This window comes from Ovis aries, chromosome 8 (genome assembly GCF_016772045.2).
Source record: "Ovis aries strain OAR_USU_Benz2616 breed Rambouillet chromosome 8, ARS-UI_Ramb_v3.0, whole genome shotgun sequence".
Lineage (NCBI taxonomy): Eukaryota > Metazoa > Chordata > Mammalia > Artiodactyla > Bovidae > Ovis > Ovis aries.
Window position 1 is genome coordinate 35,527,310 of NC_056061.1, and position 27,896 is coordinate 35,555,205.

Sequence of the window (27,896 nt, forward strand, 5' to 3'; positions counted from 1 at the left end):
AATTTGTGTTTCTACAAATTACTATCTATCAGTCAAGAAAAGATAGATGCTTTTTGAAAAATCTGGGGGACGTATAAAATGTACTTTTTTAAAAGGGAGAAACATTTGTTAGTGAAAGTTGCATCAAAGAATTGAGCAGAGCAAAGGAATTTAGAAAGTGTGATATTGTGATTTATAATAAGAAAATATGTATTTAGTCTTCATCCCCACTTCTGGCACAGAGCTCCAGAAACTCTTGGAATTTCCCAAATGATAAAAGCAATGGGAACAACTTTTGTTATTATAGTTGGTCTCTTTTCTTCATTTCCTGAAATTACTTCAGAGCCATAAAAGTGAAATGAATGCCTTGTTATTTTTGACAAGCACCTTTAAACCACAACTGAGTTTACATGAAAAGAGGTGATTTGGGGAAATCCCCTAAAGATTGCAGGGGCGGGAGGGGATTGCTTATTGTCAGGAAAGCAACCTTGTTAAAGGAAAATGGGAACTTTCAGTTCTACCCCTCTCTGCCCCCTGAACTCTTGGAAGGGAAGAGGGGCTGGAGATAGAGTTCAATCACTTCAAGCCAATGATTCAATCAGGCATGCCTATGTACTGAAGCCTCCATAAAAACCTAAAGGAGAGGATCTGGAGAGCTTCCAGATTGATGAACATGTGACCGTGCAAGGAGAGTAGATTATTCAGATGGGGCATGAAAGCTCCTTTCCCTCTCCCCATATTTTGACCTATGCATCTTTTCTATCTGCTTGTTACTGAGTAATATCCTTTCATAATAAACTGGGAATCTGGTAAGAAAAATGTTTCTGTGAGCTGCTCTAGCAAGTTAAACAAACCTAAGGAGGGGATTTTCAATCTATAGCCAATGGGTTAGAAGCATAGATGATAACCTGGATTTGTGGCTGGCGTCTGAGGTGATGGGGAGGGAGGAGAAAGATGGTCTTATGTTAATAGAACTAAGCCCTTAACCTGTGGAGGCTGATGCTATCTCTGGATGCTGCTAAGTCACTTCAGTCGTGTCCGCCTCTGTGCGACACCATAGATGGCAGAGCACTAGGCTCCTCTGTCCCTGGGATTCTCCAGGCAAGAGCACTGGAGTGGGTTGCCATTTCCTTCTCCAATGCATGAAAGTGGAAAATGAAAGTGAAGTCATTCAGTCATGCCTGACTCTTAGCGACCCCATGGACTGCAGTCTACCAGGCTCCTCCGTCCATGGGATTTTCCAGGCAAGAGTACTGGAGTGGGTTGCCACTTCCTTCTCCATATCTCTGGATAGATACTGTCAAAACTGAGTTGGATTGTAGGACAATGAGCTGGTGTCAGAACATTGCTTGTGGTGTGGGGAACACCCTCCCCACCCTCCACAAGCACAGTTGAATTGGATGTACAGCCTTTAGGAAACAAATAATGTTTCCTGAATTGCTAAAAATTATATGAGCCAAAAAAAAAAATTGTATGAGCCAATAACACTGATAAAGTTTGTATTTAAGCAAAATGAGAGAAACTGTTTACAAATAAAAATTTATAAGATTTTCTTTGAAGAAGAAATTGTCCCTGATGGATATTCAGTAAAGGTTTCTCAACTTCAGAACTACTCAGTGGCAGCTCAGAATCACCCATGTCAACATTTTTCACTTTATGAACTCAATAGGCATAGAAATATATAGAGAGATATATGAAAGAAATAGCAATTCAGATGTACAACTATAAATAACAGTTATATAATGCCTAAAAAGTGTTAGGTACTATTCTAAGCACACTGCATATTTTAATCAATTTAAGCTTCATTAAAAAACCTATGAAGTAGTTCCTATTATCATACTTATTTTACAGGTGAAGAAACTAAGGCATATTAAGAAAGAATAAATTAGCCAACAAATTGAGAGAGCATGGAAAGATGAACTCCAGGTCTCTAACTCCTGGAGCTGGTATATACGGCATAATCTATGCCTTTTATAAAGTGGTGTATTTTATATTCCCAAAGATATAGATCATTTTACAATCTATACATCCTAAAATTTTGGCTGTTTCCTCCTTGATAATTTGAAAACCTGGGAATCTCAGGCCAAAGCTGGAAATTGTGTTTTGAAGGAGAGTGGGGTGTAGTTAAGGAGAGGGCACTCTGCACCAGCTGCAGATTTCTTCCTCGTGTTCTTGAGAAGAAAACTGTAAGGAATAACTGAGGACTGTGTGTGCCTTTCACTGATCTCCCTTAAGTCTTTGATACTGAAAACAAGAGTCAATTATGGGCTTTGAACTAAGATCTAAGTAGAGAAGTTTAGCTATAGCATGAACAAAAGTGTACAACTGGGATACTCTCTTGGAAGGTGAGCTAGTAATTTCCAATGGGAATTTAAAAAGAACTTGCACTCAATCTTCTTTTAATTAACGCCTTTAGGTCTTGCTAGTACTACATTTGAATGAACTATATGCACACTTTAGATCTCATTAAAAAGAATAAAATTATCATCTTCTTATGGATAAATCAGAGTGACCACAATAGAAAATTGTTTGTGCCATGTCACCCTCCTGGAAAGAAACACCACAGATTAACTTTTCCAAAATAAAAACATTGTTAGAATTTCCCAACATTTAACTGATGTAGTGTAAACAATATCATATGACAAACTAGCATGCACAGTTATTCAGGCATACAATTTGCAGCCAGTTTATCCTCCACGTTATATCTGGACATTAGTGTCATCATTGTTTAGTTGTTCAACCATGTCCGACTCTTTGTGACCCTATGGACTGTGGCCCTTCAGGCTTCCTCTGTCTGTGGGATTTCCCAGGCAAGCATACTAGAATGGGTTGCCATTTCCTTTTCGAGGGCTCTTCCTGACCCAGGGATAGAACCCATGTTTCCTGCTTGACAGGGAGATTCTTTACCACTAAGTCACCTGGGAAGCCCATGAGTTACATTGCTTAAGGTTAACAATTGGAGTGGTAGACTTTATACATCTTTCTTGAAATTTTATTTTATTTTACTTCTTGCTAATGCAGCGATTTCTTTGCTCCTGCTTTTACATTTTCCAGGCTAAAAAATTTGATTTCACATTCTCTGATATAGACTTCAAAGTTCTTGGTTGCTATTTCTTTCTGTGATAGAATGTCCTCCTGAGATTTTACTGCACATCATCTTGGTCCTACCATAGGGGATTCTCTTTGGCAAATGTGAGAAGATTGGAATCTCTTGCTATTAACGCATGTATAACAATGAGTGCCCTGAATCTGCCTCAGAGGAAATCTAGCCAGGCCCAGGCTTCACTCACTTTTAAAGCTTTGAGGCAGGAAAATTCCAAATTTAGTAAGAGCTATGTTAGTTTAAATTAAACAAACAAAAATCTCTTTTTCTGGATATTCCTAATATTTGTTCTTGGAGTAAACCAGACAAGCTGAAAGTTCCATTTATGCCTGTTATTCAACTCTTAAAGCATTTCTTTGGAGTTTCATCATTAGCCAGTGTTGAGGAATCTCAGAACAATTTCATAAGTCATAAAGTGGAGTCCTATTAAATATACTGCTACATTTACAAAAAAATAAGCTATTTACTTTCTTTTTGAATTGGTTTCTAGACTAACTGAGATCTATATATGAGACAAATGCTTTCTGGGACAAGGTAAGTTTTTAAAAATAACCTCACCATATGTGATCTGCCAGTGTTATAGAATCGAAAAGCATGCTTTCTATGTGAAAGTGTTATTCTGACTTCAACTTAACTTTCATATTCTCATTTTACTTTTGTTCTGATTTTCACCTACTAATCTTGTTTAAATTACATAATTTTACTGTTTAATATATTTTGAATACAACTTTAATTTTGTTTTCATTTTCCAAATAGCAGGTTACACATCAGAAAGCGAATATAAAATAATGGATAAATCAATAAAAGAAAGAATGGAAATTCTGTTATTAAAAGTGATAGATAGTCTCATCTTTCAAACAGCAAAATGAGTCAGAGTTAATTACTCTAGAGAAAAGACAACTGATCATCATACATACTTGTTGGAAGTCTAGAGAAAGCATACTATCTGTCACTGACAAATAGTACAGTGCTACCCACTCCAGGCATAAAGGAAAGGTATTCTTTCCAAGTCTGTATATTACGAACATCATCAAGAATTTTTGTTATTGAATGAAAAATAAATTCCAACTCTAAATTTCAGTGCTTACTTTATTATATCATTTTATTCCAAAAATCCCAACCAAACAACCACAACCATGCTTACATTCTTTATTACTCAAATATAACACTAGAGCAATTTTCCAAATACAATTAAATATTTTATTGTAGTGAAATCAACACCCATATTGGAAGACTGGACCAACATCTGCTTAATAAACTAACCATGTTATAACAGGCATTTACTATTGGTAGTTATATTTTATGAGATATAATTTGACATCTGAGTCGGTATAACCCTCTAGTAGAGATATTTGGTCATAAATTTTATCAAGACAGTTGACTTATTTCCAGTGCCAGCATGTATGAAAGAGCTTAAAAAACAAAGTCCAAAGACTTGTGTTCAAATACAGATTCTACTATATAGTACAGCTTTGTACTAGCTATTTAACCCCTTACATCAATCCCCTTATATATGACCTAATAATAACTGTTTTTCAGTGGACTGTAAGGTTTGAATAGTGTTGAAGTCATAGTAAGAGGTTTTTACTGCTATGAATTGTTTCCTTTAGTTTATTTAGTATTATCTTTTTAGGTTCTGGAGAAGGGAATGGCAACCCACTCCAGTATTCTTGCCTGGAGAATCCCATGGACGGAGGAGCTTGGTGGGCTACAGTCCACGGGTCGCAAAGAGTCAGACACGACTGAGCAACTTCACTTTCACTTTCACTTTCACTTTTAGGTAGGCAATGCTTTATTCTGGAAAGAATAGTTCCTAACATCACTAAGGAGAAATATAAATCCCTCTGCTATACACTTGCTGATAGAATTAGTAAAGTTACTTAACCTTTATGAGACTTTGGTTCTTCATCTGTAAAGTGGAGTTAGTCTCCATCTTTACAGATCATTTGTGGGGTTTTTTTTTTACATAATTATTTGATTATTTTTAACATAATCATTACATAATCACTTTTTACATAATCCTTTGATTATGGTGATGATTAAATAAGATCATATGCATAAGGCATCCCAGCATAGCATACATGTCAGGTAAAGAACAGTTTGTTTTCTCTTATTTTTGCTTTGAAGTTTATTCCATCATTTCAGCACAAAATAGAAATATATATTGCTTTAATCAATATTCACAATAACAAACAGTATTTAGCTATTTGAAACTAACCTCAGAATTTCAATCTGCCTTGAAGATCATCACTATCTATATTACTTTCCTTTTAAGACAATTACTTAAAAGCACTTGTCAGATTCTTTTTATCAGAAAATTTATATCAAAGTGACTTCTCTGACTTTTTTTTAAACTGACCATGTAACAATAACAACTTCATTTAAAAATCAAAAACCAGGGGACTTCTCTGGCAGCCCAGCGGTTAAGACTCTGCTTTCACCTCAGGTGGCACAGTTCAACCCCTGTTTGGGGAATTTCAAATGCCATGCAATGTGGACAAAAACAGACAAAAAAACATGCTTCAAACTCAAATGTAATAAAGAAATTAAGAACTTAAATAATTTAGCAATTACCTGTTTCAAAATGCCTGCTGCCATTTCATGGCTACAGTCAAAGATGACATGGAATTCCTTGCCTCTTTTCATCTCTTTCAGTAAGGGTTTTGCATCCTTTGTATCAGCAGGCAGTTGACGGATCTTAAGTCGAAGATTGTATCTTGATGGAGCTTTGATGAGCTCCTGCAAGCGAATGAGACCTTTAATGAAAAAAAAAAAGGAAAGAAGAACGTTAGAGAAAAATCACAGTGGATCATAGAAATCACAAAACACACTACAGCGCCTGATTTTCTTGACCATGTACATTTCACGATGTGGCCACTGAAATCCTGCTTCAGAATTCCTAATTGCCAGTTGTTTTTGTTAATGTGTCATGCGCTCAGTCATGTCTGACTCTTTGTGACCCTATCGACTCTGACAGACTCCTTTGTCCATGAGATTTCCCAGGCAAGAATACTGGAGTGGGTTGCCATTTCTTCCTCCCAAGGATCTTCCTGATCCAAGGATCAAACCAGCTTGTCCTGAGGCTCCTGCATTGCAGATTCTTTACCTTCTGAGCCATCAGGGAAGCCCCATTTTAGTTAATATTACTTCTCAAAATCTTAGGGTATAGCTTAAAGAATGAAAGACATACATGGCTATTAGCTAAATGTAAACAATTTAAATACATAAAAGACTATAGAATAAAATAGTCTCCCTTTGACCCTAATTCTACTCCCAGTGGGTTGTCATGGTTGATGGCTTGAAATATTATCTTCCATATATTTCTTATGTATTTGCACATATATACATAGAGGGCTTTATTGTACATTAATAGTTGTTTTGTGAGATTGTCTTACAGGTTATTATGTCAGTGACTACTGTTCTAGTTTCTCTAATTAAACAATGGATTTTAATAGATATACTTAATGCAGTTATTCTGTTATTAAAAACTTCGAAGGCTTCTTTCTTATTTATTTTACAAGTAGTAGTCAGTAATTTGGTGTAGATGTATAACTTTGTTTAGAAATAGGAATAAAAAGTATCTTATTATGACTTCCCTGGTGGCTCAGACAGTAAAGTGTCTGCATATAATATAGGAGGCCCAGGTTCCATCCTTGGGTCAGGAAGATCCTCTGGAGAAGGAAATGGTAACCCACTCCAGTACTCCTGCCTGGAAAATCCCATGGATGGAGGGGTGTGGTAGGCTACAGCTCATGGGGTCACAAAGAGTCAGACATGCCTGAGAGACTAAACTTTCTATTATGACAAAAATACACTGCATATTAAAATAATATAAGAGATCCAAAGAATAAAATCTAAATCTGGGAATTTTTTCATTCAGTTTTTAATTAAATAATACATCCTCTTAGACATACAATGCTATATACATGTTAACAGGTGTCAACATAGTTAATACAATTAATATGACTAATTTTAAGTATTGTCATCCTTAGGATATAAAAGCTGAAAAATATATAAATTCATAAATATACCTAATAACTTTTGCTTTTAAAGTATTGTCCCATAAAATTTACTTTAAGTTAGTTTATAATTTTGATATTTAAAATTCTGCAAATAATATTTACGTAAATTATACAATATAATTATCTTATTTTGTTTTACAAGTTTAAGTATTTATAACAATAGTAAAATAAATACTACATAATTAATTGACATCAAATGTACCCATTGAACATAATATAATTCAGTGTAGGGAATCATGTATGTAACGAGTACAAGTGTTAAAACTGAATTGTACAAAGGTGAAAACAAATATTTGAGTTTATAACACATGCTTAATTGTATTAGTATTTAACATTGGACTTATAAAATTCTCTAAAATGTGTATAAAATGCTATGCATTTCTTTGCACATGAGGTTACTTCAAAACTAAGTTATAATAAAAATTTAAAGGACAGTAATATTGTTTTGGGTTTCCCAGGTGGGATGCTGCTGCTGCTGCTAAGTCATGTCAGTCATGTCCGACTCTGTGCAACCCCATAGATGGAAACCCACCAGGCTCCTCTGTCCCTGGGATTCTCCAGGCAAAAACACTGGAGTGGGTTGCCATTTCTTTCTCCAATGCATGAAAGTGAAAAGTGAAAGTGAAGTCGCTCAGTCGTGTCCAACTCTTAGCGACCCCATGGACTATAGCCTATGAAGCTCCTCCATCCATAGGATTTCCCAGGCAAGAGTAGTGGAGTGGGGTGCCACTGCCTTCTCCCCCAGGTGGGATAGTGGTAAAGAATCCACTTGCCAATGCAAGAGATGCAAGAGACAGGAGTTTGATCCCTAGGTCAGGAAGATCCTCTGGAATAGAAAATGGCAACCCACACCAGTATTCTTGCCTGGAAAATTTGATGGGCAGAGGGGCCTGCTGGGCTACAGTCCATGGGGCTGAAAAGAATCAGACACAATTGAGCAATTGAGGGCACACACACACAGTAATATTGTTTAACAACTTTTTATAAATAGAGGAGACTTGCTCTAAGGCAGTGACTTCCAAAGTTTGGAATGGATGACAGTAATCTGTGAAGCTGGGTACAATCTTAATAACCAAGTCAGAATCTTCAGGGGATACAACTCATGCATGAGGATTTTTAATAATTGCTCCAGATGATTTTCTTGGTCATCAAAGAGTGTTGTCAATTTCCAAAGATAGATCCAATTTTCGGTGTCTTATGAGAGCTACCCTTTGAACCACTTTGGCAGAGCAATTTAATAGAATAATAAGTATTTTATATTAACTAGTAGCATAAGACGATAAAATAATTTTAAAACGATTTCCAACCAGGAAGAATTAGTTAGAAAACTGTAAATACAACTGAGTGTAGGAATAAGAGAGAGAAAGACAAAAAAATTCATTACTCATGCATCAAATAAATCTTTATTGGATTACCTCTAAAATATGCTTGTTCTAAATTTCTATTATTCTCATTATTTATATAAACACAGACAGATCTAATACCAACCTTAGGCGAATAAAGAAAAGAAAGCTACCCTTCACTACCTTATCTCACAAGATTTTGAGTGAGTCAAATGTACATTTGGGATATTTAGTCTATCAGAGTAGCAATATCCTGAGAGTTGAGCGTGAATCTCAGTTCAAAATAATCTATGATATGTGAATCTTTATGCAAGATATTATATCTGAGATTTGTTTTGCTTTCCTCTTTTCTATTAGAGGGTAAAACCATATAACCTATATCAATATATAAATTAATACATAAAACACCAAAGGGGAACTGGCTTATATTAGACTTTCAATAAGTAGTGGGTTTTTATTATTGTTATCTGGGCTAAGAAGGAAAGAATATAGTTATTTTTAAAATGTGTTGGTTACTAATCTATTCTTGGAAGTTATTTTGACACTGATATAGACTGAAAACCTAACACCACCAAAATATCAATCAAAATGTTGAGATAAACTCATTATCAAAGAAAAAGTAGCTATACAGTTAGAGATTAGCTCAACAGTTCTGAATTTAAAAAGTTCAACTGACTTGGAAGTAGAAATTTTCAGAAGTATTAAATCTACAAATAGCATTTGTAGGGCTCACCTTAAGTATAAATAGTGTCAATTATTTTCAAGTGTCTTAAGAACTCATGTGGATAGTCCATTGAGCCTCTAGGTACAATAAATGTTTACTTCTCTTCACATATATACATCCCTGCTGGCATGAATGTAACAGATTTCAGTTTGCCAGCTTCCCCGAGGAATAATACTCAAGAGATAAATTTAAAAAAAAAAATAGCTGTTGCTAGTAGGACTTGCCATCTACTTCTTGAATTCAAGGGAATTATTGTCTTCATTTATATACACAACATGTATTTACTGTATGTCTACTATGTACAAGGCACTGTTTCATGGATAAATATAATGATTAGATTAACAACATTTATTCAGTCTTTAACCACATGAGATACAGTTCTATAATGCTTTTCACAATCAGTTTTTGGAATAAAAGTGGTTCAACATTTTAATCAAAGAGAAGAAATCCAGAGAGTTGTCTGAATACTGAAAGTAGACTCGTGATTTTTAAATTCCAGCTTTCCATCATCTCCTGCACAGGTGCGTAGAGATCTCTCTTGGCTTCCAAGATTTCATTACTCTGCCCAGTGCTATTGTTTCTCTTTTATCCATATTTCCATTCTAGATCCTCTGCCTTCCCTACTATTTGACCTTTAGATACAAACCCCTCTGTGAATTCTATTATTCAGAACACCTTGAAAGAATAAGAGAGCTGACAAAATGGGAGATATATTCAAGACATCTGCAGTGGATTTTTACTCAGGAACTTAAAGTGAATTATTTGATGGCATCCCTGTAAGTTAATATACGTAGATGAGGTTTTTATTAAAAGGAAAAAGGGCTTAAACAATAGGAATGCCTTTTAATTACAATACTGGCCATGTATTTACTGCTGTGGATCTCTATTGATCTTCCTACCTCCAACAGCATTCCTATGCAACATATCACATATCAAATTGCCAACATCTGCTGGATCATTGAAAAAGCAAGAGAATTCCAGAAAAGCAACTACTTCTGCTTTATTGACTACACCAAAATCTTTGACTGTGTGTATCATAATAAACTGTGGAAAATTCTTAAGGAGAAGGGAATATTAGACCACCTTACCTGCCTCCTAAGAAATCTGCATGCAGGTCAGGAAGCAACAGTTAGTACTGGACATGGAAAGAACAGACTGGTTCTAAATAGAAAAAGGAGTAAGTCAAGGCTGTGTATTGTCACCCTGCTTATTTAACTTATATACAGAGTACATCATGAGAAATACTGGGCTGGATGAAGCACAAGCTGGAATCAAGATTGCTGAGAGAAATATCAATAATCTCAGATATGCAGATGACACCACCCTTATGGCAGAAAGCAAAGAAGAACTAAACAGCTTCTTGATGAAAGTGAAAGAATAGAGTGGAAAAACTGGCTTAAAACCCAGCATTCAGAAAACTAAGATCATGGCATCTGATCCCATCACTTCATGGCAAATAGATGGGGAAACAATGGAAATAGTGAGAGACTTTATTTTTCTGGGCTCCAAAATCACGGCAGATGGTGACTGTAGCCATGAAATTCAAAGACACTTGTTCCTTGGAAGAAAAGCTATGACCAACCTAGACAGCATACTAAAAAGCAGAGACATTACTTTGCCAACAAAGGTCCATCTAGTCAAAGCTATGGTTTTTCCAGTAGTCATGCATAGATGTGAGATTTGGACCATAAAGAAAACTGAGAGCCAAAGAATTGATGCTTTTGAACTGTGGTGTTGGAGAATACTTTTGAGAATCCCTTGGAATGCAAGGAGATACAACCAGTCCATCCTAAAGGAAATTAGTCCTGAATATTCATTGGAAGGACTGATGCTGAAGCTGAAGCTCCAGTACTTTGGCCACCTGATGTGAAGAAGTGACTCCTTAGAAAAGACCCTGATGCTGGGAAAGATTGAAGGCAGGAGGAGAAGGGGACGACAGAGGATGAGATGGTTAGATGGCATCACCAACTTGATCAACATAAGTTTGAGTAAGCTCTGGGAGTTGGTGATGGACTGAGAATCCTGGCATGCTGCAATGCATGGGGTCGCAAAGAGTTGGACATGACTTGAGTGACTGAACAGAACTGATATGTGCTCCTGGCTTCCCATGTGTCTCAGTAGTAAAGAACCACCCGCCAAGCATGAGATGTGAGTTCAATCCCTGGGTTGGAAGTATCCCTGGCAACCCACTCCAGTATTCCTTCCTGGGAAATCCCATGGACAGAGGATCCTAGTGGGCTATAGTCCATGGGGTTGCAAAGAGTCAGACACGATTTATTGACTACACAACAACATATGTGATCCTGGCCTACGGTGCTCTGTTCAGAAGAGAAATAAAAGGGCCCAGCTACTAGATAAAATAAAAGGGCAAAATCTACTTTGTTTAAAATATGGCTAACACAAATAATTTCCAAATAACAGTTTTCAGAAATGCAGTTTACTTTAACAAATTTGGCACCTGGTTCAGTTATTTTATGGGAGGGTAGAATTGCAACACTTTAAAACAGTCTTTTAATTAAAATATCCCCTTTTCCCTAATGTAATTAGTTGATGTAATGATAATAAAATAGAAACAATTTGCACAGATGGGTTCCTGAAAATCTTCTAACAAAGAAGGGCACCACATTGCAATTATCCCTTTATTTTGGTAGATGAGTAACATTCTATCCCCTCTAATTCCTTCACTGAGAGTACATTTTTTAAAGCTTTTTCTGCTTTCAGTTATTTTACAGTACTTAAAATCAAGGTTTATCTTAAGCTTACAGGAGACAGAGGTTTGAGATGCTCTTTTCAGAAGTTGCCATCAATTTAATTCTTAAGGAGAATCCAGAAGGAGCATTTATGCACACTCCAGCTGGCGCTTGCTTCTAATGAGATCAATCACATCCCTTCCCTGCAGGTCCAGCCTCCCTCAGCCCCAGGAAGGGAGTCCCAAGTTTCCTCCTGGACTGACGTATCCATTTCAGTAGCCACACAGACTAGAGCTTTGCCACCTGGCTTATTCATCAGGCCTATTTATCATCTCAGTGAATGTGGTCTGTGTATAGGCCAGACTCCCCTCACCCAAAATGCACTGCATAAAAATGATTCATCTTTGTTCAGTCACCACCAATGTGTTTTCCAGTGGGGAAAAGATAATTTATGGAAAGGCCAAGTATAACATTTCAGGAAGTTATTGTTTTAATGTTTTGTTGGTGCTACAGAATGTTTAAAATAAAACTAAATAAAATATGTAAACCAGTTGTAGACCTTGTAATGTATGTTAATATTTAAGTATAAAAGAAGGAAGCCAATCATTGTAAGAAAATCATAAATAACTTTGACAGGAGAGGTAGATTGACACTGAAAAAAGACACTATCTCCAAATTTTTGTCAGCCCTCCCCTCCTTGGGGGTGAGGTGAATTTGTTCAGCTCAGAGAAACTAGAAAATAAAGAAAAGGGGGGGTCTAGAAAAAAAGTGGGGAGAAGAAAAGATGAGAGGAAACTTCAAGTGTGCTTTTCATCTTCTTAAAAAAGGGAGAGAGCACTATGGAAGCAAAATTAGAGCTCTGGTTTCCTGGAGGAAAAACCCTTAAATCCTAACATTAACTTTACAGGGGCTTCCTGGTAGCTCAGATAGTAAAGAATTTGCCTTCAATACAGGAGATCTGGATTCAATCCCTGGGTCGGGAAGAAGAACAAGTTCAGTCTCTGGGTTGGGAACATCCCCTGGAAAAGGGAATGGCTACCCAGTCCAGTACTCTTGCCGGCAGAATTCCATGGACACAGGAGTCTTGTGGGGTCCCTGGGGTCGCAAAGAGTCGCACATGACTGAGGGCCTAACACTTTCACTTCGCTTTCACTTTCAACTGTACAGACAGCTATTTACTTCTCTCTTTCTGAAATTTGCTATATTTTTAAAGAATGACAGAGCTGATGGACAAGCATCTTGCACAGCTCAATACCATAAAAACAAACAACCCGATCAAAAAGTGGCAGAAGACCTAAACAGACATTTCTCAAAAGGAGACATACAGATGGCTAATAAACACATGAAACTATGTTTAACATCATTCATTATTTGAGCACTGCAAACCAAAATGACAATGAAGTATCACCTCACACCAGTCAGAATGGCCAGCATCAAAAAATCTGTGAAGAATAAATGCTGAAGAGGGGATGGAGAAAAGGGACTCCTCTTGCACTGTTGGTAGGAATGTAAATTGATACAGCCATTATGAAGAACAGTATGGAGATTCCTTAAAAAGCTAGGAATAAAACTACCACTTGAGCCAGCAGTCCAACTACTGGGCATATACTCTGAGGAAACCATAATTGAAAAAGACACATGCATCCCAGTGGTCATTGCAGCTATATGTACAACAGCCAGGACATGGAAGCAACCTAGCTGTCCATCAACAATGACTAGATAAAGATGGTAGACATATACAATAGAATATTACTCAGTCATAAAAAGGAATGCATTTGAGTCAGTTCCAATGAGGTGGATGAACGTTGAGCCTATTACACAGAGTTAAGTGTCATAAAGACAAAAACAAGCACCATAAATGAATGCATATGTATGAAATCTAGAAAGACAGAACTAAAGAGCCTATTTTCAGGGCAGCAGTGGAGATGAAAACATAGAGAACAGACTTGTGGACACAGTTGGGGAAGGAGAGGGAGGGACAAATTGGGAGAGTAGCACTGAAAAGTATAGTTTCAATGTAAACTCGTGATGTAAAATCGATAGCCAGTGGGAATTTGCTGTATGACTCAGGATGCTCAAACCCATGCTCAGTGAAAACCTAGAAGAGTAGGATGGACTGGGAAAATGGAAGAGAGGTTCAAGAGGGAGGAAATGTGTGTATACCTATGGCTGATTTATGTTGACATGCGGCAGAAACCAATAAAATATTGTAAAGAAACTATTCTTCAATTAAAAAATAAATAAAATTTTAAAATAGTAATTAAAAAGAGTGACAGAGCCTTATAATTCAAGACTGAAAATATGTAAAAACATTTTTTGCTTGATGTACTAGAAACCAACTGGTAAACGAGTTTCAATTTACATTCCAGAGTCAATTGATTATCAGTGGCTACCTGGAGCAGTGTGTTGAGAAGGTGCATGAGACCACTTCTGTGATCAGGGACATGTATCAGGAAGGGATGTGAATCTTAGTGGTGGGGTAGGTAGGCATGGTGGCATCATGCATCAGTCTTCCCTACATTACGATCTCTTTATTTATTAGTGTCATCAAATCCTGTCCATGATATTATTTATGGATGGCAAAGATTTTCTATGCTTCAGAATGGAAAATAATACACGGCAGATCATACATTTTAGGCACCACACTCTCTATTGAAGCCAGGCCCCTTATGGTTCTACACTGAACCAGGCATTCAAATGAGTAGAATCCAAATAGTAATTCTGATACTTATAGTCCCATAACATATTTAAGAATTTTGTAAATATATTGCCAGTAATATTTAATATTACTCATTAAAATGCTATATTGTTTCTCTTCTGAAATCTCCAAATCCTGAAAACTCACTCTAACACATAATACATACATAAGTGTGCACTTGTGTGTAAGCACACACAGATATACATCCATACACACATGAAGTTCAGTTCAGTTCACTCACTTAGTTCTGCCAACTCTTTATGAACCCATGGACTGCAGCATGCCAGGCCGCCCTGCTCATCACCAACTGCCGGAGTCCACACAAACTTATGTCCATTGAATTGGTGATGTCATCCAACCATCTTATCCTCTGTCATCCCCTTCTTCTCCTGCCTTCAATCTTTCCCAGCATCAGGGTCTTTTCAAATGAGTCAGCTCATCGCATCAGGTGGCCAAAGTATTAGAGTTTCAGCTTTAACATCAGTCCTTTCAATGAACATTCAGGACTGAACTCCTTTAGGATGGACTGGTTGGATCTCCCTCAAGTCCAAGGGACTCTCAAGAATCTTCTCCAACACCACAGTTCAAAAGCATCAACTCTTTGGTGCTCAGCTTTCATTATAGTCCAACTCTCACATCCATACATGACTACTGGAAAAACCATACCCTTGACTAGCAAAAACAAGACTGGGAGCTGACTGTGCCTCAGATCATGAACTCTTTATTGCCAAATTCAGACTGAAATTGAAGAAAGTGGAGAAAACCACTAGACCATTCAGGTATGACCTAAATCAAATCCCTTAGGACTATACAGTGGAAGTGAGAAATAGATTTAAGGGACTAGATCTGATAGACAGAGTGCCTGATGAACTATGGACAGATGTTCATGACATTATACAGGAGACAAGAATCAAGACCATCCCCAAGAAAAAGAAATGCAAAAAAGCAAAATAGCTGTCTGAGAAGGCCTTAAAAATAGCTGTGAAAAGAAGGGAAGTGAAAAGGAAAGGAGAAAAGGAAAGATATACCCAGTTGAATGCAGAGTTTCAAAGAACAGCAAGGAGAGATAAGAAAGCCTTCCTCAGCAATGAATGCAAACAAATAGAGGAAAACAATAGAACAGGAAAGACTAGAGATCTCATCAAGAAAATTAGAAATATCAAGGGAACATTTCATGCAAAGATGGGCTAATAATAATAATAATAAAGGACAAAAATGGTAGGGACCTAACAGAAGCAGAAGATATTAAAAAGAGGTGGCAAGAATACACAGAAGAAGTGTACAAAAGAGATCTTCATGACCTAGATACTCACGATGGTGTGATCAGTCACCTAGAGCCAGACATCCTGGAATGTGAAGTCAAGTGGGCCTTAGAAAGCATCACTACGAACAAAGCTAGTGGAGGTGATGGAATTCCAGTTGAGCTATTTCAAATCCTGAAAGATGATGCTGTGAAAGTGTTGCACTCAATATGCCAGCAAATTTGGAAAACTCAGCAGTGGCCACAGGACTGGAAAAGGTCAGTTTTCATCCCAATCTCAAAGAAAGGCAATGCCAAAGAATGCTCAAACTATCGCCCAATTGCACTCATCTCACACACTAGTAAACTGATGCTTAAAATTCTCCAAGCCAGGCTTCAACAATATGTGAACTATGAACTTCCAGATGTTCAAGCTGGTTTTAGATAAGGCAGAGGAACCAGAGATCAAATTGCCAACATCTGCTGGATCATCGAAAAAGCAAGGGAGTTCCAGAAAAACATCTAGTCCTGCTTTATTGACTATGCCAAAGCCTTTGACTGTGTGGATCACAATCAACTGTGGAAAATTCTGAAAGAGATGGGAATACCAGATCACCTGATCTGCCTCTTGAGAAACCTATATGCAGGTCAGGAAGCAACAGTTAGAACTGGACGTGGAACAACAGACTGGTTCCAAATAGGAAAAGCAGTACATCAAGGCTGTATATTGTCACCCTGCTTATTTAACTTCTATGCAGCGTATATCATGAGAAGAGATGGGCTGGAGGAAGCACAAGCTGGAATCAAGATTGCCGGGAGAAATATCAATAACCTCAGATATGCAGATGACACTACCCTTATGGCAGAAAGTGAAGAAGAACTAAAGAGCCTCTTGTTGAAAGTGAAAGAGGAGACTGAAAAAGTTGGCAAAAGCTCAACATTCATAAAACTAAGATCATGGCATCTGGTCCCATCACTTCATGGCAAACAGATGGGGAAACAGTGGATGACTTTATTTTTCTGGGCTCCAAAATCACTGCAGATGGTGACTGCAGCCATGAAATTAAAAGACGCTTACTCCTTAGAAGGAAAGTTATGACCAACCTCGATAGCATATTAAAAAGCAGAGACATTACTTTGTCAACAAATATCCATCTAGTCAAGGCTATGGTTTTTCCAGTGATCATGTATGGATGTGAGAGTTGGACTGTGAAGAAGGGTGAATGCCAAAGAACTGATGCTTTTGAACTGTGGTGTTGGAGAAGACGCTTGAGAGTCCCTTGGACTGCAAAGAGATTCAACCAGTCCATCCTAAAGGAGATCAGTCCTGGGTGTTCATTGGAAGGACTGATGCTGAAGCTGAAACTCCAATACTTTGGTCCCCTGATGCAAACAACTGACTCCTTTGAAAAGACCCTGATGCTGGGAAAGATTGAGCGCAGTAGTAGAAGGGGATGACAGAGGATGAGATGGTTGGATGGCATCACCAACTCAATGGACATGGATTTCGGTGGTCTCCAGGAGCTGGTGATGGACAGGGAGGCCTGGCCTGCTGCAGTTCATGGGATTGCAAAGAATTGGACACGACTGAGTGACTGAACTGAACTCAACTGACTAGACAGACCTTTGTTGGCAAAGTTATGTCTCTGCTTTTTAATATGCTGTCTAGGTTGGTCATAACTTTTCTTCCAAGGAGTAATTGTCTTTTAATTTCATGGCTGCAGTTACCATGTGCAGTGGTTTTGGAGGGCCCAAAAATAAAATCTGCCACTCTTTCCCCACCTATTTGTCATGAAAAGACCCTCATGCTGGGGAAGATTGAAGGCAGGAGAAGGGGACTACAGAGGATGAGATGGATGGATGGTATCACCAACTCAATGGACATAAGTTTGAGTAAACTCAGAGTTGGTGATGGACAGGGAGGCCTGTCATGCTGCAGTCCATGGTGTTGCAAAGAGCCAGACATGACTGAGTGACTGAACTGAACTGTTTCCCTGGGAAATCTAATTTGTCTCTGCCCTGACATATCCTCCAAGGAGTATCTGGCCATGATGTTCGTTTTCTTTATGGTCAGCTCCCATCTGGAAAGCCCATAACACAAAGGCTTATAAAACATTAATCTAGCAAGGCAGAGGCCCAGGAAGGCCTAAGTGGTAAATCACTAGCTAGAATACCCTGAATATCCTTTAGCAGATAGTCGTGAAGAAAGGTTGGAACCATTTCAAACACTTTGAAACCCTTTCATGAGTTTAACATTTATTTATTTATTTGGTTGCACTGGATCTTTAGTTGCAGCCTGTGAACTCCTCGTTGCAGCATGTGGGATCCCCAACCAGGAATTGAATCCAGGCCCTCCTCATTGGTTGCATGAAGTCTTAGCCACTGGACTACCAGGAAAGTCCCCCATAGGTTAATCTTATATGTGACATCATGATGCCAAGTTTCTGAACTGTATTGTGGCATAGAAGTCTGCATTAGGCAGACATGGGTTGAATCTTACATCATTAACTTTCTACTGAATGACTGTAGACAAAGATATTTAAATTTTTAAAACATGTATTTTTTCATCTGTGAAAATGAGATTATAGTAATTATAATCATATTAAAAAATCAAATGAGCTAATGCACAGAGATCACTTATCACTGTGCCTGTAGCATGTTAACACTTCTCACTGGTTTCTGGTAATCACGCTCTTGGAGCTCAGAGATTCCTGCTAAGTGTGTGCCTCAAGAGGCCATCTTTGCACCCTAAACTGTGCCTGTTATCTTGTGAGTGGTCTTTATCAAAATCTCTTCATTTCAAGTATGTAAAGGAAGTTTGCTTCCTGCTAGGAACCTAATTAATACTCCATCTATATGCTGATGGCTTCCAAATTTATCTCTTACCAGACCATTTCCTTGAATTCTAGACTCCTAAATTCACTTTCGTATTTGACAACTGTATAATAAAAAAATTAACATTACCCACAGAGAGATCTGGCCTTTGCAATTAGCTCCTGGATGGTAATCTGTAAGCCCCAAGAAGAGTATCTTTGTTTATTCAGAGGACTTGGGCCACACAGGATATATAACAATGTAATTAATTTATCTTAAGGCCTTTGGGTCATGAGGTATCAGCAAACCCCTAGAAAAGCTGGAGACCTACAGGTCAGTCAAGCAGGTTGTCAGCCAGGTATACATGACCAAACCCCAATAAAAACTCTGGACATCAAGTGTGAGCTTTCTTGGTTGGCATTACTCCATGCCTATTAACTCTGTTTCCTGGAAAAGTTAGGACTCCCTACAAAACTGTTGTGGGGAGAAGACAACTGGAACCTGAAGGCAGACCCTTCCTGGACTCTGCCCCATTTGCCTCTTTTCTTAGCTGATCTTATTCTGTATCCTTGTCATAAACCATTATGGTGAGTATAGCAGCTTTTGGTCATTCTGTGAGTTCCAGTGAATTATCAAACCTGAGGGTAATCTTGGGGACTCCTAAAACAGCACTTGGTATCAGAAGTGAAGATGATCTTGTAGACCCTCAAACTTTCAAACTGATGTTAAAGGTAAGGGTGTTCTTGGAGACTCCTGAAGAAAGCAAAATCTCTACCTTGATGTATAGTAAATACTAAAAAACATTCTTCATCTCTTCCATCTCTAAAACTGTTCCTCCTTCAATTGTCTCCATCTATGATGATGGCAACTCTTTATCATTCCAATTACGTAGGACAAAAACCTTGATTTCATCTTTAATCCTTTCTTTCTAGCACACATTACATCCAATTTATTAGAAATCTTATCAAGTTTACCATCAAATATATATAAAAAGCTGTTAACTCTTACTATTTCTAATACACTGAATTGAGCTATTGTCTATCAAATGGATTATTATAAAATAAATGCACTGCCCTTAAATATTTATATATCTAGGTTTAGCCAGTAGTGATTCATACCCTATGGTATGTATTTAATAAATCTGGTGACTGACTTATGAATTTTAGTTTGCATAGAACGATTTTAGTTAGCACAGCTGTGGATACTATGAGGGTAGGTAAGAAGAAATACGCTCAGAGGCCACTGAAATTTGAAGTCCTAAGGCTTAACTCGATACATAAAGGATTCTAAAGCATGAGGCAAATGATATCAGTGGCTTGTGATTCTCCAGGCAAGTAAAGGGAAATATTATACCTCTATACAATCAGTACATCTAGAGAAAATTGTTTCAATAAGAGTAGAGAAAGCACAATGCAATCCTACTTGAGTCTCAGAGCTTCACCCAGAGGTCTCAAGTTCAAAATGGGGGACACAACAGGGATAATGGGGACAAAGTGGACATAGAATGCCAGAACAGCTACCATGTGCGTGAGGCTGGATCTAAGCTGCAAGACAAGCTCCATCACACCCACAGGGCTTCTACCTGGTAACAGCCTATCCTAGAAAATGGACTGAGCTCAAGTGTTACATGTAGTGTATCACTGCTTCCTGGAAGGTAGGGGCTGCAGCCTATTACTCTTAGTTGATGCCAGAATATATTTTTCCTATTTCTTCTTTTGCTGCTATGAGAAAAAGCAATTATGTCATTATTAAGAAGCAAGCAGTGCTTTTGACCACATCAAAGCTAAAACCCTTTGGTCTCTAAAGCCTTTTGGTATAAGTTCAATGTGTGCAAAGGTCAATTTTCCATTCGGAATGTTCCAGTTTGTGAAAGCCAATAGAATTAATGCTGCATTTTCATTCTCTCTTACTGCTATTAAAATTTGCTTGCACGAATTCATGAGAAAATAAGCGCCTTAGAGGCTGACTTCCAGCAACAGTAACTTAAGTGCTGTGCTCACTAGGGGGTACCAGAGTCATGATAAGTGGCTTTGTCCTAGGCTCACCGAGCCCTAGATCTATCCTATCATTTAATTTTTCTTTGTCCTTTTCATATACCTGCTGAATGTGGGTCTCTGCCTGGTGTAACGAGATAGGGCAGGTAAAAAGCTAGACAGTTTAATGAGAAGGCAGTTGTATTTGTCAGGAGTCTTTTGGTAATATATGCAGATCTAATTCACACCACACTGAGCAAAAATGAGACTTAACTGTCTCTGTAACTGAAAATAAACCCTGGGCCTGGTTGGAGAGAGGAATTCTTTCTTCATTGCTCAGTTTTCTCTTCCTCTATGCTACTTTTGTTACCACTTGATGTTTTCCCAGTTGATGACACAAGTGACCAACAGAATATCACACTCAAGAAAGAGATCTGCCTCATCCAAATCCTATGAAGGACTCTGGCCTGCATTGGGGTTATTTGGTGGGAGTAGGAGGGACAAAGGAAGGACGCACTATTGGGTTATGGGGAAAGAAAGCCAGCCTCGTCTGAACCAGAGACTAGGAAGATGTCCTCAAAGGGATTCTGACTGAACAATACAAATGAAGGCAACCCAGAAATGTCACAGCAGTGTTTTAGAAATTCTTTAAAAATGATGACTGCACTTTGGTTTGTGATCAGCCTGGTGTTATTTTGATTCAGTGGTTGTTTACAATTAAAAGTCACTTTATAATTTTTTAATCAAACTAGGGCCCTTTTAATCTAAGGGGGGTAGTGGTAAGTGCATAGCAATTAGTCCAGGATAATAAGCATTACCCAGGATGTCCGGGGCAAACCAGGAGTTCTGAGCAGTCCTCCTCTTACTTCACAGCATCATTCATTCATCCTTCATCATGGATGTTTGACTGCCTGCTGTCCTGACAATGTTACTGACCCACCCCTAGAAGACCGGCTCACCTCATTGTTCATTTCTGATGGCCACATTGCAGGTCCCTTTGTCTCAAGATGATCCTGCTTAGATGTGCACCATCCTTCTGTCTCTCTACCTGTTCTCTCAGCTTGTGATATCTCAACTTCAGCTCTCCAGACAGTGGCTGATTAGGTAGCCTGCTGTTTTTTCTAATTCCTACTTGTGTCCAGGTCAGTGGGGTTATAAAGCAGCAAATGGTCCTTCACAGCTCTTCTTTTGGCTCTGTCCCAGGATGCTGCCGTTACTGATTTTATCCTGCCACTTTAAAGTTTTTATCCTGCCACACGATTTAAAGTTAACATGATGAAACAGCCCAAGAAACTTTATAAGGTGGGCCCACAACTAACAATAATTACTTGAACTACTGTGTGCTGCTGGGAATGCCAAGCAGAATGTAACTCTGGAGTTTTATCTTTTTGCCCCAGAAAAGAATACCATTAACTACCAATGTCTCTAGCAACTGTGTTCACTGAACATATATTTTATCTTATGAAAGACTGAAACATGAGGATATATCAGAAACATGACAGCACTTATTCTGTGCTTTGAATTGGCAGAAGTGAAATACCAAACCATATACAGTAGATATTTGCCATCTCAGAGATTATATGATGGTGTCTATCGTCTCTATAGGATGATAGACTTGCAAATCATTTTTCTACAAGGAATTTTATATAATAACATGACTCTAAAGTATAATGGAAGTGGTGGGGATAGAATGCCTAAGGAGGGGTAACCATTTGTCAGATGCAAAACGATGAATTACTTGTAGGAAGAGGAAACTGCAGGTAGAAAACTTATGAGAGTATGGAAAGTGTTATGAGAGTACGGGCAGTTCAAAAATCATGAGTTATTTGGTGGCTGCTACTAGAAAATTGAATATGAGCTGTCACACAGTGGGAGGTAAAGCTGGACCAGTAATAGACAAAAACCAGTTATGAAGGGCACCTTTTAAGAATGTACTTTCTAAGTAAAGAAACTTCACAGTTTCGAGTAGTAAAACAACAACAATTCAGGCTGGGTTAAGCAGAAATGGAGATTTTTAAGAAAAATCTAGGTAGTTTCATGAAACCCCCAGGTGAGAAATCAGTCATTCCTCAGAATTAGAAACAAGCAGGAACAGGGTTATTAAGATATCATCTCTCACTTCTGTTCTTTTTTGTGTGGGTCTGCTTCATTCTGATCTTTCCAATGAGACCAGCTTTCTGTTCTTCACAGTTCACACAGGAGACATGGCCATGCTTCAGATTTACTCCTGAGTTTACTTGTTATACATACAGCAGCTGGCAGAGACCAGCTAATCTCTCTTGGTTCCAATTCAAAATTCCTGGAGAGAGGATCTAATTGGCCCAGCTGTGTTAGCCCTTGGTCTAATCAACTGTAGCCAGGGGCACTGACTTACCATAAAGACTGAATATTAGCCTTGACTCCACCTCTGAGGATGAGGAAGCTGGGGGAATCACTATGGAATCACTGAGTAAAGTAAGGCAAATTACATAAATAAAATTTGATGTTAAAACATCATTTGATTGTCTACACAGGATGGAATTGTATGTGATATACTAGGGGATATTGAAATAGTGAAAGATATTAGTGTAAAGGAAGTTGTTTTGTGTTTTGGCCTCTATTAGCATAAATGAGAGAATAGCAGGAGACATTTTCTCTACAGTCTTCCCTTTTCCTTGATTTTGGTAACATCCTACCATGTATTTGTAAGCATTCTCTTTTATCCACTTCTCTGGAGGTATAATTTCTTATAAAGAAGAATTATCACTGAATTTAACCACATCCTTAACTGAGGCAATATATATTGAAGTTTTGAAATTGACTTTAGCTCAAAAGACCTGTAGGTTGCTCTGAAACAAATGCCATGTTGCTAGCATAATGCACTCACATTAATCAAGATCATGAGAGTGAAATATAATCTAATCTATTAATTTATAATGAGAAATGTATTTGTCACAGACATGGCAAAACTTGAATTGCATAACCCAAGCATTCTCAGATTACATGAAAAACCATACAGCAATCTTAAATTTACTTAATATCACTTTGCGATCAGAACAAAGGTAATTGGCCCAATGAATGTAATAATCATAGATAGCACAATTGCAGGCTTGTGTTTTATCTGTAAGAACTCTAAAGACGTACTGTTTTCAGTCCCAATTTGCAGATGAGATGAAGACACTGATACGTGGGTTATTATTTTCAAATCCCATGTCTAGTAAGTCACAAAACCAAATTCCAACCCTGGAATCTTTCTCCAAAGTCAATACTCAAACTTTGCATCCAGAATGTAAGACGTCTCATCTTCTTGGTAGCAAATCAACTAAAAATCTTTCCACTAACATTTTTTAGGTGTGTCATTTGCATTTTCCTGTTTTGGTCTAAAGAATGCAAATGTCTAACTTATCTTCTCTCTGATGGCCATATTCTTTCTTTAGATGTATCAGGTACCTTCAGACAGGAGGCATTCTGACTTCTACGGTGGCTTTGCAAATTTTCATTCTCATCCATTATGTTTTGATTTCATAGTTTTAATTCTTAAAGCGTGACTTAATTTCCAGGTGTTTCCAAAGTACTTTACTCCCAATTTCAATGTGATAATGGTACCAAAGAATCCATCAAATTGTTCTGTAGGTTGAATTTTATTTGCCCATAATGAGTTTGATGAGTAAAACTATTCTATTTGCCATTTATTTGTTATCCAAACATATAATCTGCCTTTGTACTTAAGCATGTCTATTTTAAAATTTTTATACCAAAATATTTTTAGAATTTAAACTTCATATTTTCTTTCAGTTATTATCTTACATGTATATTTTTGCCTCTGATTACCATTTGTCACTTCTGTTATTTTTCAAATCCTTCCCACTTTCCCATAAATCATCTAAGAACTTTTCAGTCTTAATAAGATGAAGGAGAACTTCATCTTAATAAGATGGAAGACTCTTCTATTTCTTTCTCAAATCATAGCATATGCATGACACAGTCTCTCTCATATCTGTTAGTAAGCAATAGTCCTGGATTGCCATTCCACGTGGAACTCCTAAATACAGAGTCTAGTTAGTATCCCCGACACACACACACTGAACACACACACACTTGGATATTTATACATTGTTCTCTGTCCTTGTTCTTTATCAGCACAATGCTATCTTGACATCACTACTGGTTGCTCCTTTATTTGTGTCTCTGTGGCACACTGGGATTCATCCTAAACATACAAAAGAAAATAAAAAATAAACTGTACATTATCTATTCTCATGCTTTCACAACTCAGAGGAGTTTTGATCATGATATTTGATAATGTTTATAATCACTTACTATACACAAAATTAGTGTTTTAGTAATTCTTCACAAAAATTCCAAGAGGTACTTTTATCCTGTTACACATGAAAAAGAGGCACGGGGATTTGAGCCAGTTGAAAATGGCTTAACTAATAAATGACAGAGCTGGAATCTCTACTCAGTACAGCTATATTTTTCTCATGAGCAACTGTTCATAAGAATAGTTGGTAAAATGAGCTCAATTAGGTTGGGTTGTTCTGCTTCTTTTTGCCAAACCTACCAAAATATATAGATAACGATTTGCCTTAAGAAGAATATTTAGCCATTTACATGAAAGATGGAATAAATTTCTACCAAAAATTCCTACTCTACCAGAAATTAATGTACCAGACTTTTTGGGAAGAACACAGACTCTGCAGTTTATGCTACTCAAATCTAAAATGCTCTTAGCATATGAAATATGAAAATGTGTTTGGACCTTTTGGGACAATTGAAGGAAACCTATGAACTTGAGATGTGACAGAAGAAATGGACATTAAGTAACCACTTTGAAGTCAGAGGCAACCTGAAAACTGTTAACTTTTTATTGGAAGTAGGAGTGAGAATCACTGATTTGTCATACAATGTTCCTTAGCCACAGTTTTCATACTAATCAAAGGTCAAAGTTATCGACATGCCTGCATGCTAAGTCAATTCAGTCATATCCAACTTTTTGCAACCCTATGGACTGTAGCCCGCCAGGCCCTCCAGTCCATGGGAATTCTCCAGGCAAGAATACTGGAGTGGGTTCCCATGCCCTTCTCCAGGGGATCTTTCTGACCCAGGGACTGAATGCACATTACTTATATCCCATGCAGTGGAAGGTGGGTTCATTACCACTAGGGTCACCTAATATTAAATAATTAGAGCTGAGGCAAGCAGTGATGATAGGAGTCTGGCAGAAGGAATTAGCTATGTAACCTGGATGTGGTATCCTTCCACAGGTAGGCTCTGCTCTCACTCTGTAAATCTGTTACAATTCTGAGGCAACTCTCAGCACATTTTGGTAGTTTCAAAAGAACACCTGCGAGTACAGATTCTACTGAAAAGTTATCAGGAAAGACAGCAGAGAGGTATACATCACAAGACAGGCCACACTCCCCAAATGCCCAAGTCTCTCTTCTTGGTTACGTGACACGGAGTCTTCTCCTGAGCACTTTCGGCTCTTACATTCATTCACTGTCTATTTCTCTCCCTCATCCCCAGGACAGACATAAACTCTTTCCTAACACTCTCAATCATAAGAACCAGCTGACGTAGTTGAGCTTCATGAAGAACCCCTTCTCCTTCCAAACACTCACTGTATGGAACTTGGAGGAAGACTACTGTCAGGCAAGGAGTCTCCCCCTTTCTGCTGTATTGTAACTGACCAAAAATCTATTTAATGCCAGCCATTTAAAAATTGGCTTTCTCAAACTTCAATTCATGATTTCTGGGAGAGCTGCGGGGAAAAAAACCTAGATTAAGCCCTGAGCATTTGGAGTAGGAGCACTGACTCCAACACCCTAGATTACCAGAGAACTAACCCTAGGGGTATCAAATAGTGAGAATTCACACAAAGGAAACCCCTGGAATACAAGAGCCGGTATCACCCAACCATAGTCCCTGCTCAGGACACCTCATCTAAACAACAAACAAAACAAAAATAGAAATCCAATCATCAGCAGACAGGATTACCACTTCACTCAGCCTTGCCCATCACAGGAAAAACGAACAAACAAAAACTCAGCACAGATCTCACCCTGAAAGAAAATCTTGCACAAACCACTGAACCAACCTAAGGAGGACAGAAACAAAAAGGAAGTAAGAATTCAACCTTGAAGTCTTGGAAAAGAAGACTTTAAACACAAAAAGTTAAAAAAAAATGAAAAAGCAGAGAAATACTACACAAATGAAGGAACAAACTAGAAACACAGAAGTCCAAATAAATGTAGAGGAAATAGGGAAACTACCTGAAAAACAATTCAGAATAATGATAGCAAATATGATCAAAAACCTTGAAAGCAAAATGGAGACAATGCAAGAATCAATTAACAAAGGCCTAGAAGAATTAAAGAGTAAAAATGCAGAGACAAACACAATTACTGAAATTAAAAATACTCTAGAAGGAATCAATAGCAGAATATCTGAAGCAGAAAAACAAAGCAGTGAGCTGGAAAATAAAATGGTGGAAATAACCTTTGAAGAGCACAACAAAGTAAAAAGAATGAAAAGAACTGAGGATAGGCTCAGAGACCTCTGGGACCATATCAAATGCAACAACATTTGAATTATAGGGGTCCCAGAAGCAGAAGAGAAAAAGTAAGGTATGAGAAAATTTTTGAAGAGATTATAGCTGAAAATTTCCCCAATGTGGAAAAGGAAATAGTCAATTAAGTCCAAGATTCACAAGCAGTCCCATACAGGATAAACCCAAGGAGAAACACACCAAGACACATACTAATTAAACTAACAAAGACTAAACACAAAGAAGAATATTAGAAGCATCAAGGGAGAAACAATGAGTAACATACAAGAGAAACCCCATACACTTAACAGCTGATCTTTCAGTAGAAACTATGCAGGCCAGATGGGAATGGCACCATATATTTAAAGTACTGAAAGGGAAAAATCTACAACCAAGATTACTGTACCCAGCAAGGGTCTCATTAAAATTGATGGAGAAATAAAAAGCTTTCAGACAAGCAAAAGTTAAGAGAATTCAGTACCACCAAACCATCCTTACAACAAACGTTAAAGGGAATTATATAGTCAAGAAATACAACAGAAAAAAAGATCGACAAAATTGACCCCAAACAATTAAGAAAACAGCAATAAAAACATACATATCAATAATTACTTTAAATGCTCCAAACAAAGGACACAGACTGGTTGAATGGATAAAAAAATAAGACCCATATATATACTGTCTACAAGAAACCCACTTTAGACCTAAAGACACATATAGACTGAAAGTGAGAGAATGGAAAAATACATTCCACACAAATGGGAAGAAAAAGAAAGCTGGA

General features: G+C 37.8%; 1 protein-coding gene across 7 annotated transcripts in view; it reads right to left on the bottom strand.

The window, feature by feature from the left end:
- GRIK2 (glutamate ionotropic receptor kainate type subunit 2) overlaps positions 1–27,896 on the bottom strand; it is a 732,858-nt gene that overhangs the window by 383,078 nt on the left and 321,884 nt on the right. For all 7 annotated transcript variants that reach the window (XM_042253366.1, XM_004011243.5, XM_060419222.1 and 4 more), the window contains one exon: positions 5,657–5,838. In XM_042253366.1, the coding sequence (XP_042109300.1) occupies positions 5,657–5,838 (182 nt within the window). The remainder of the gene's footprint in view (positions 1–5,656; positions 5,839–27,896) is intronic.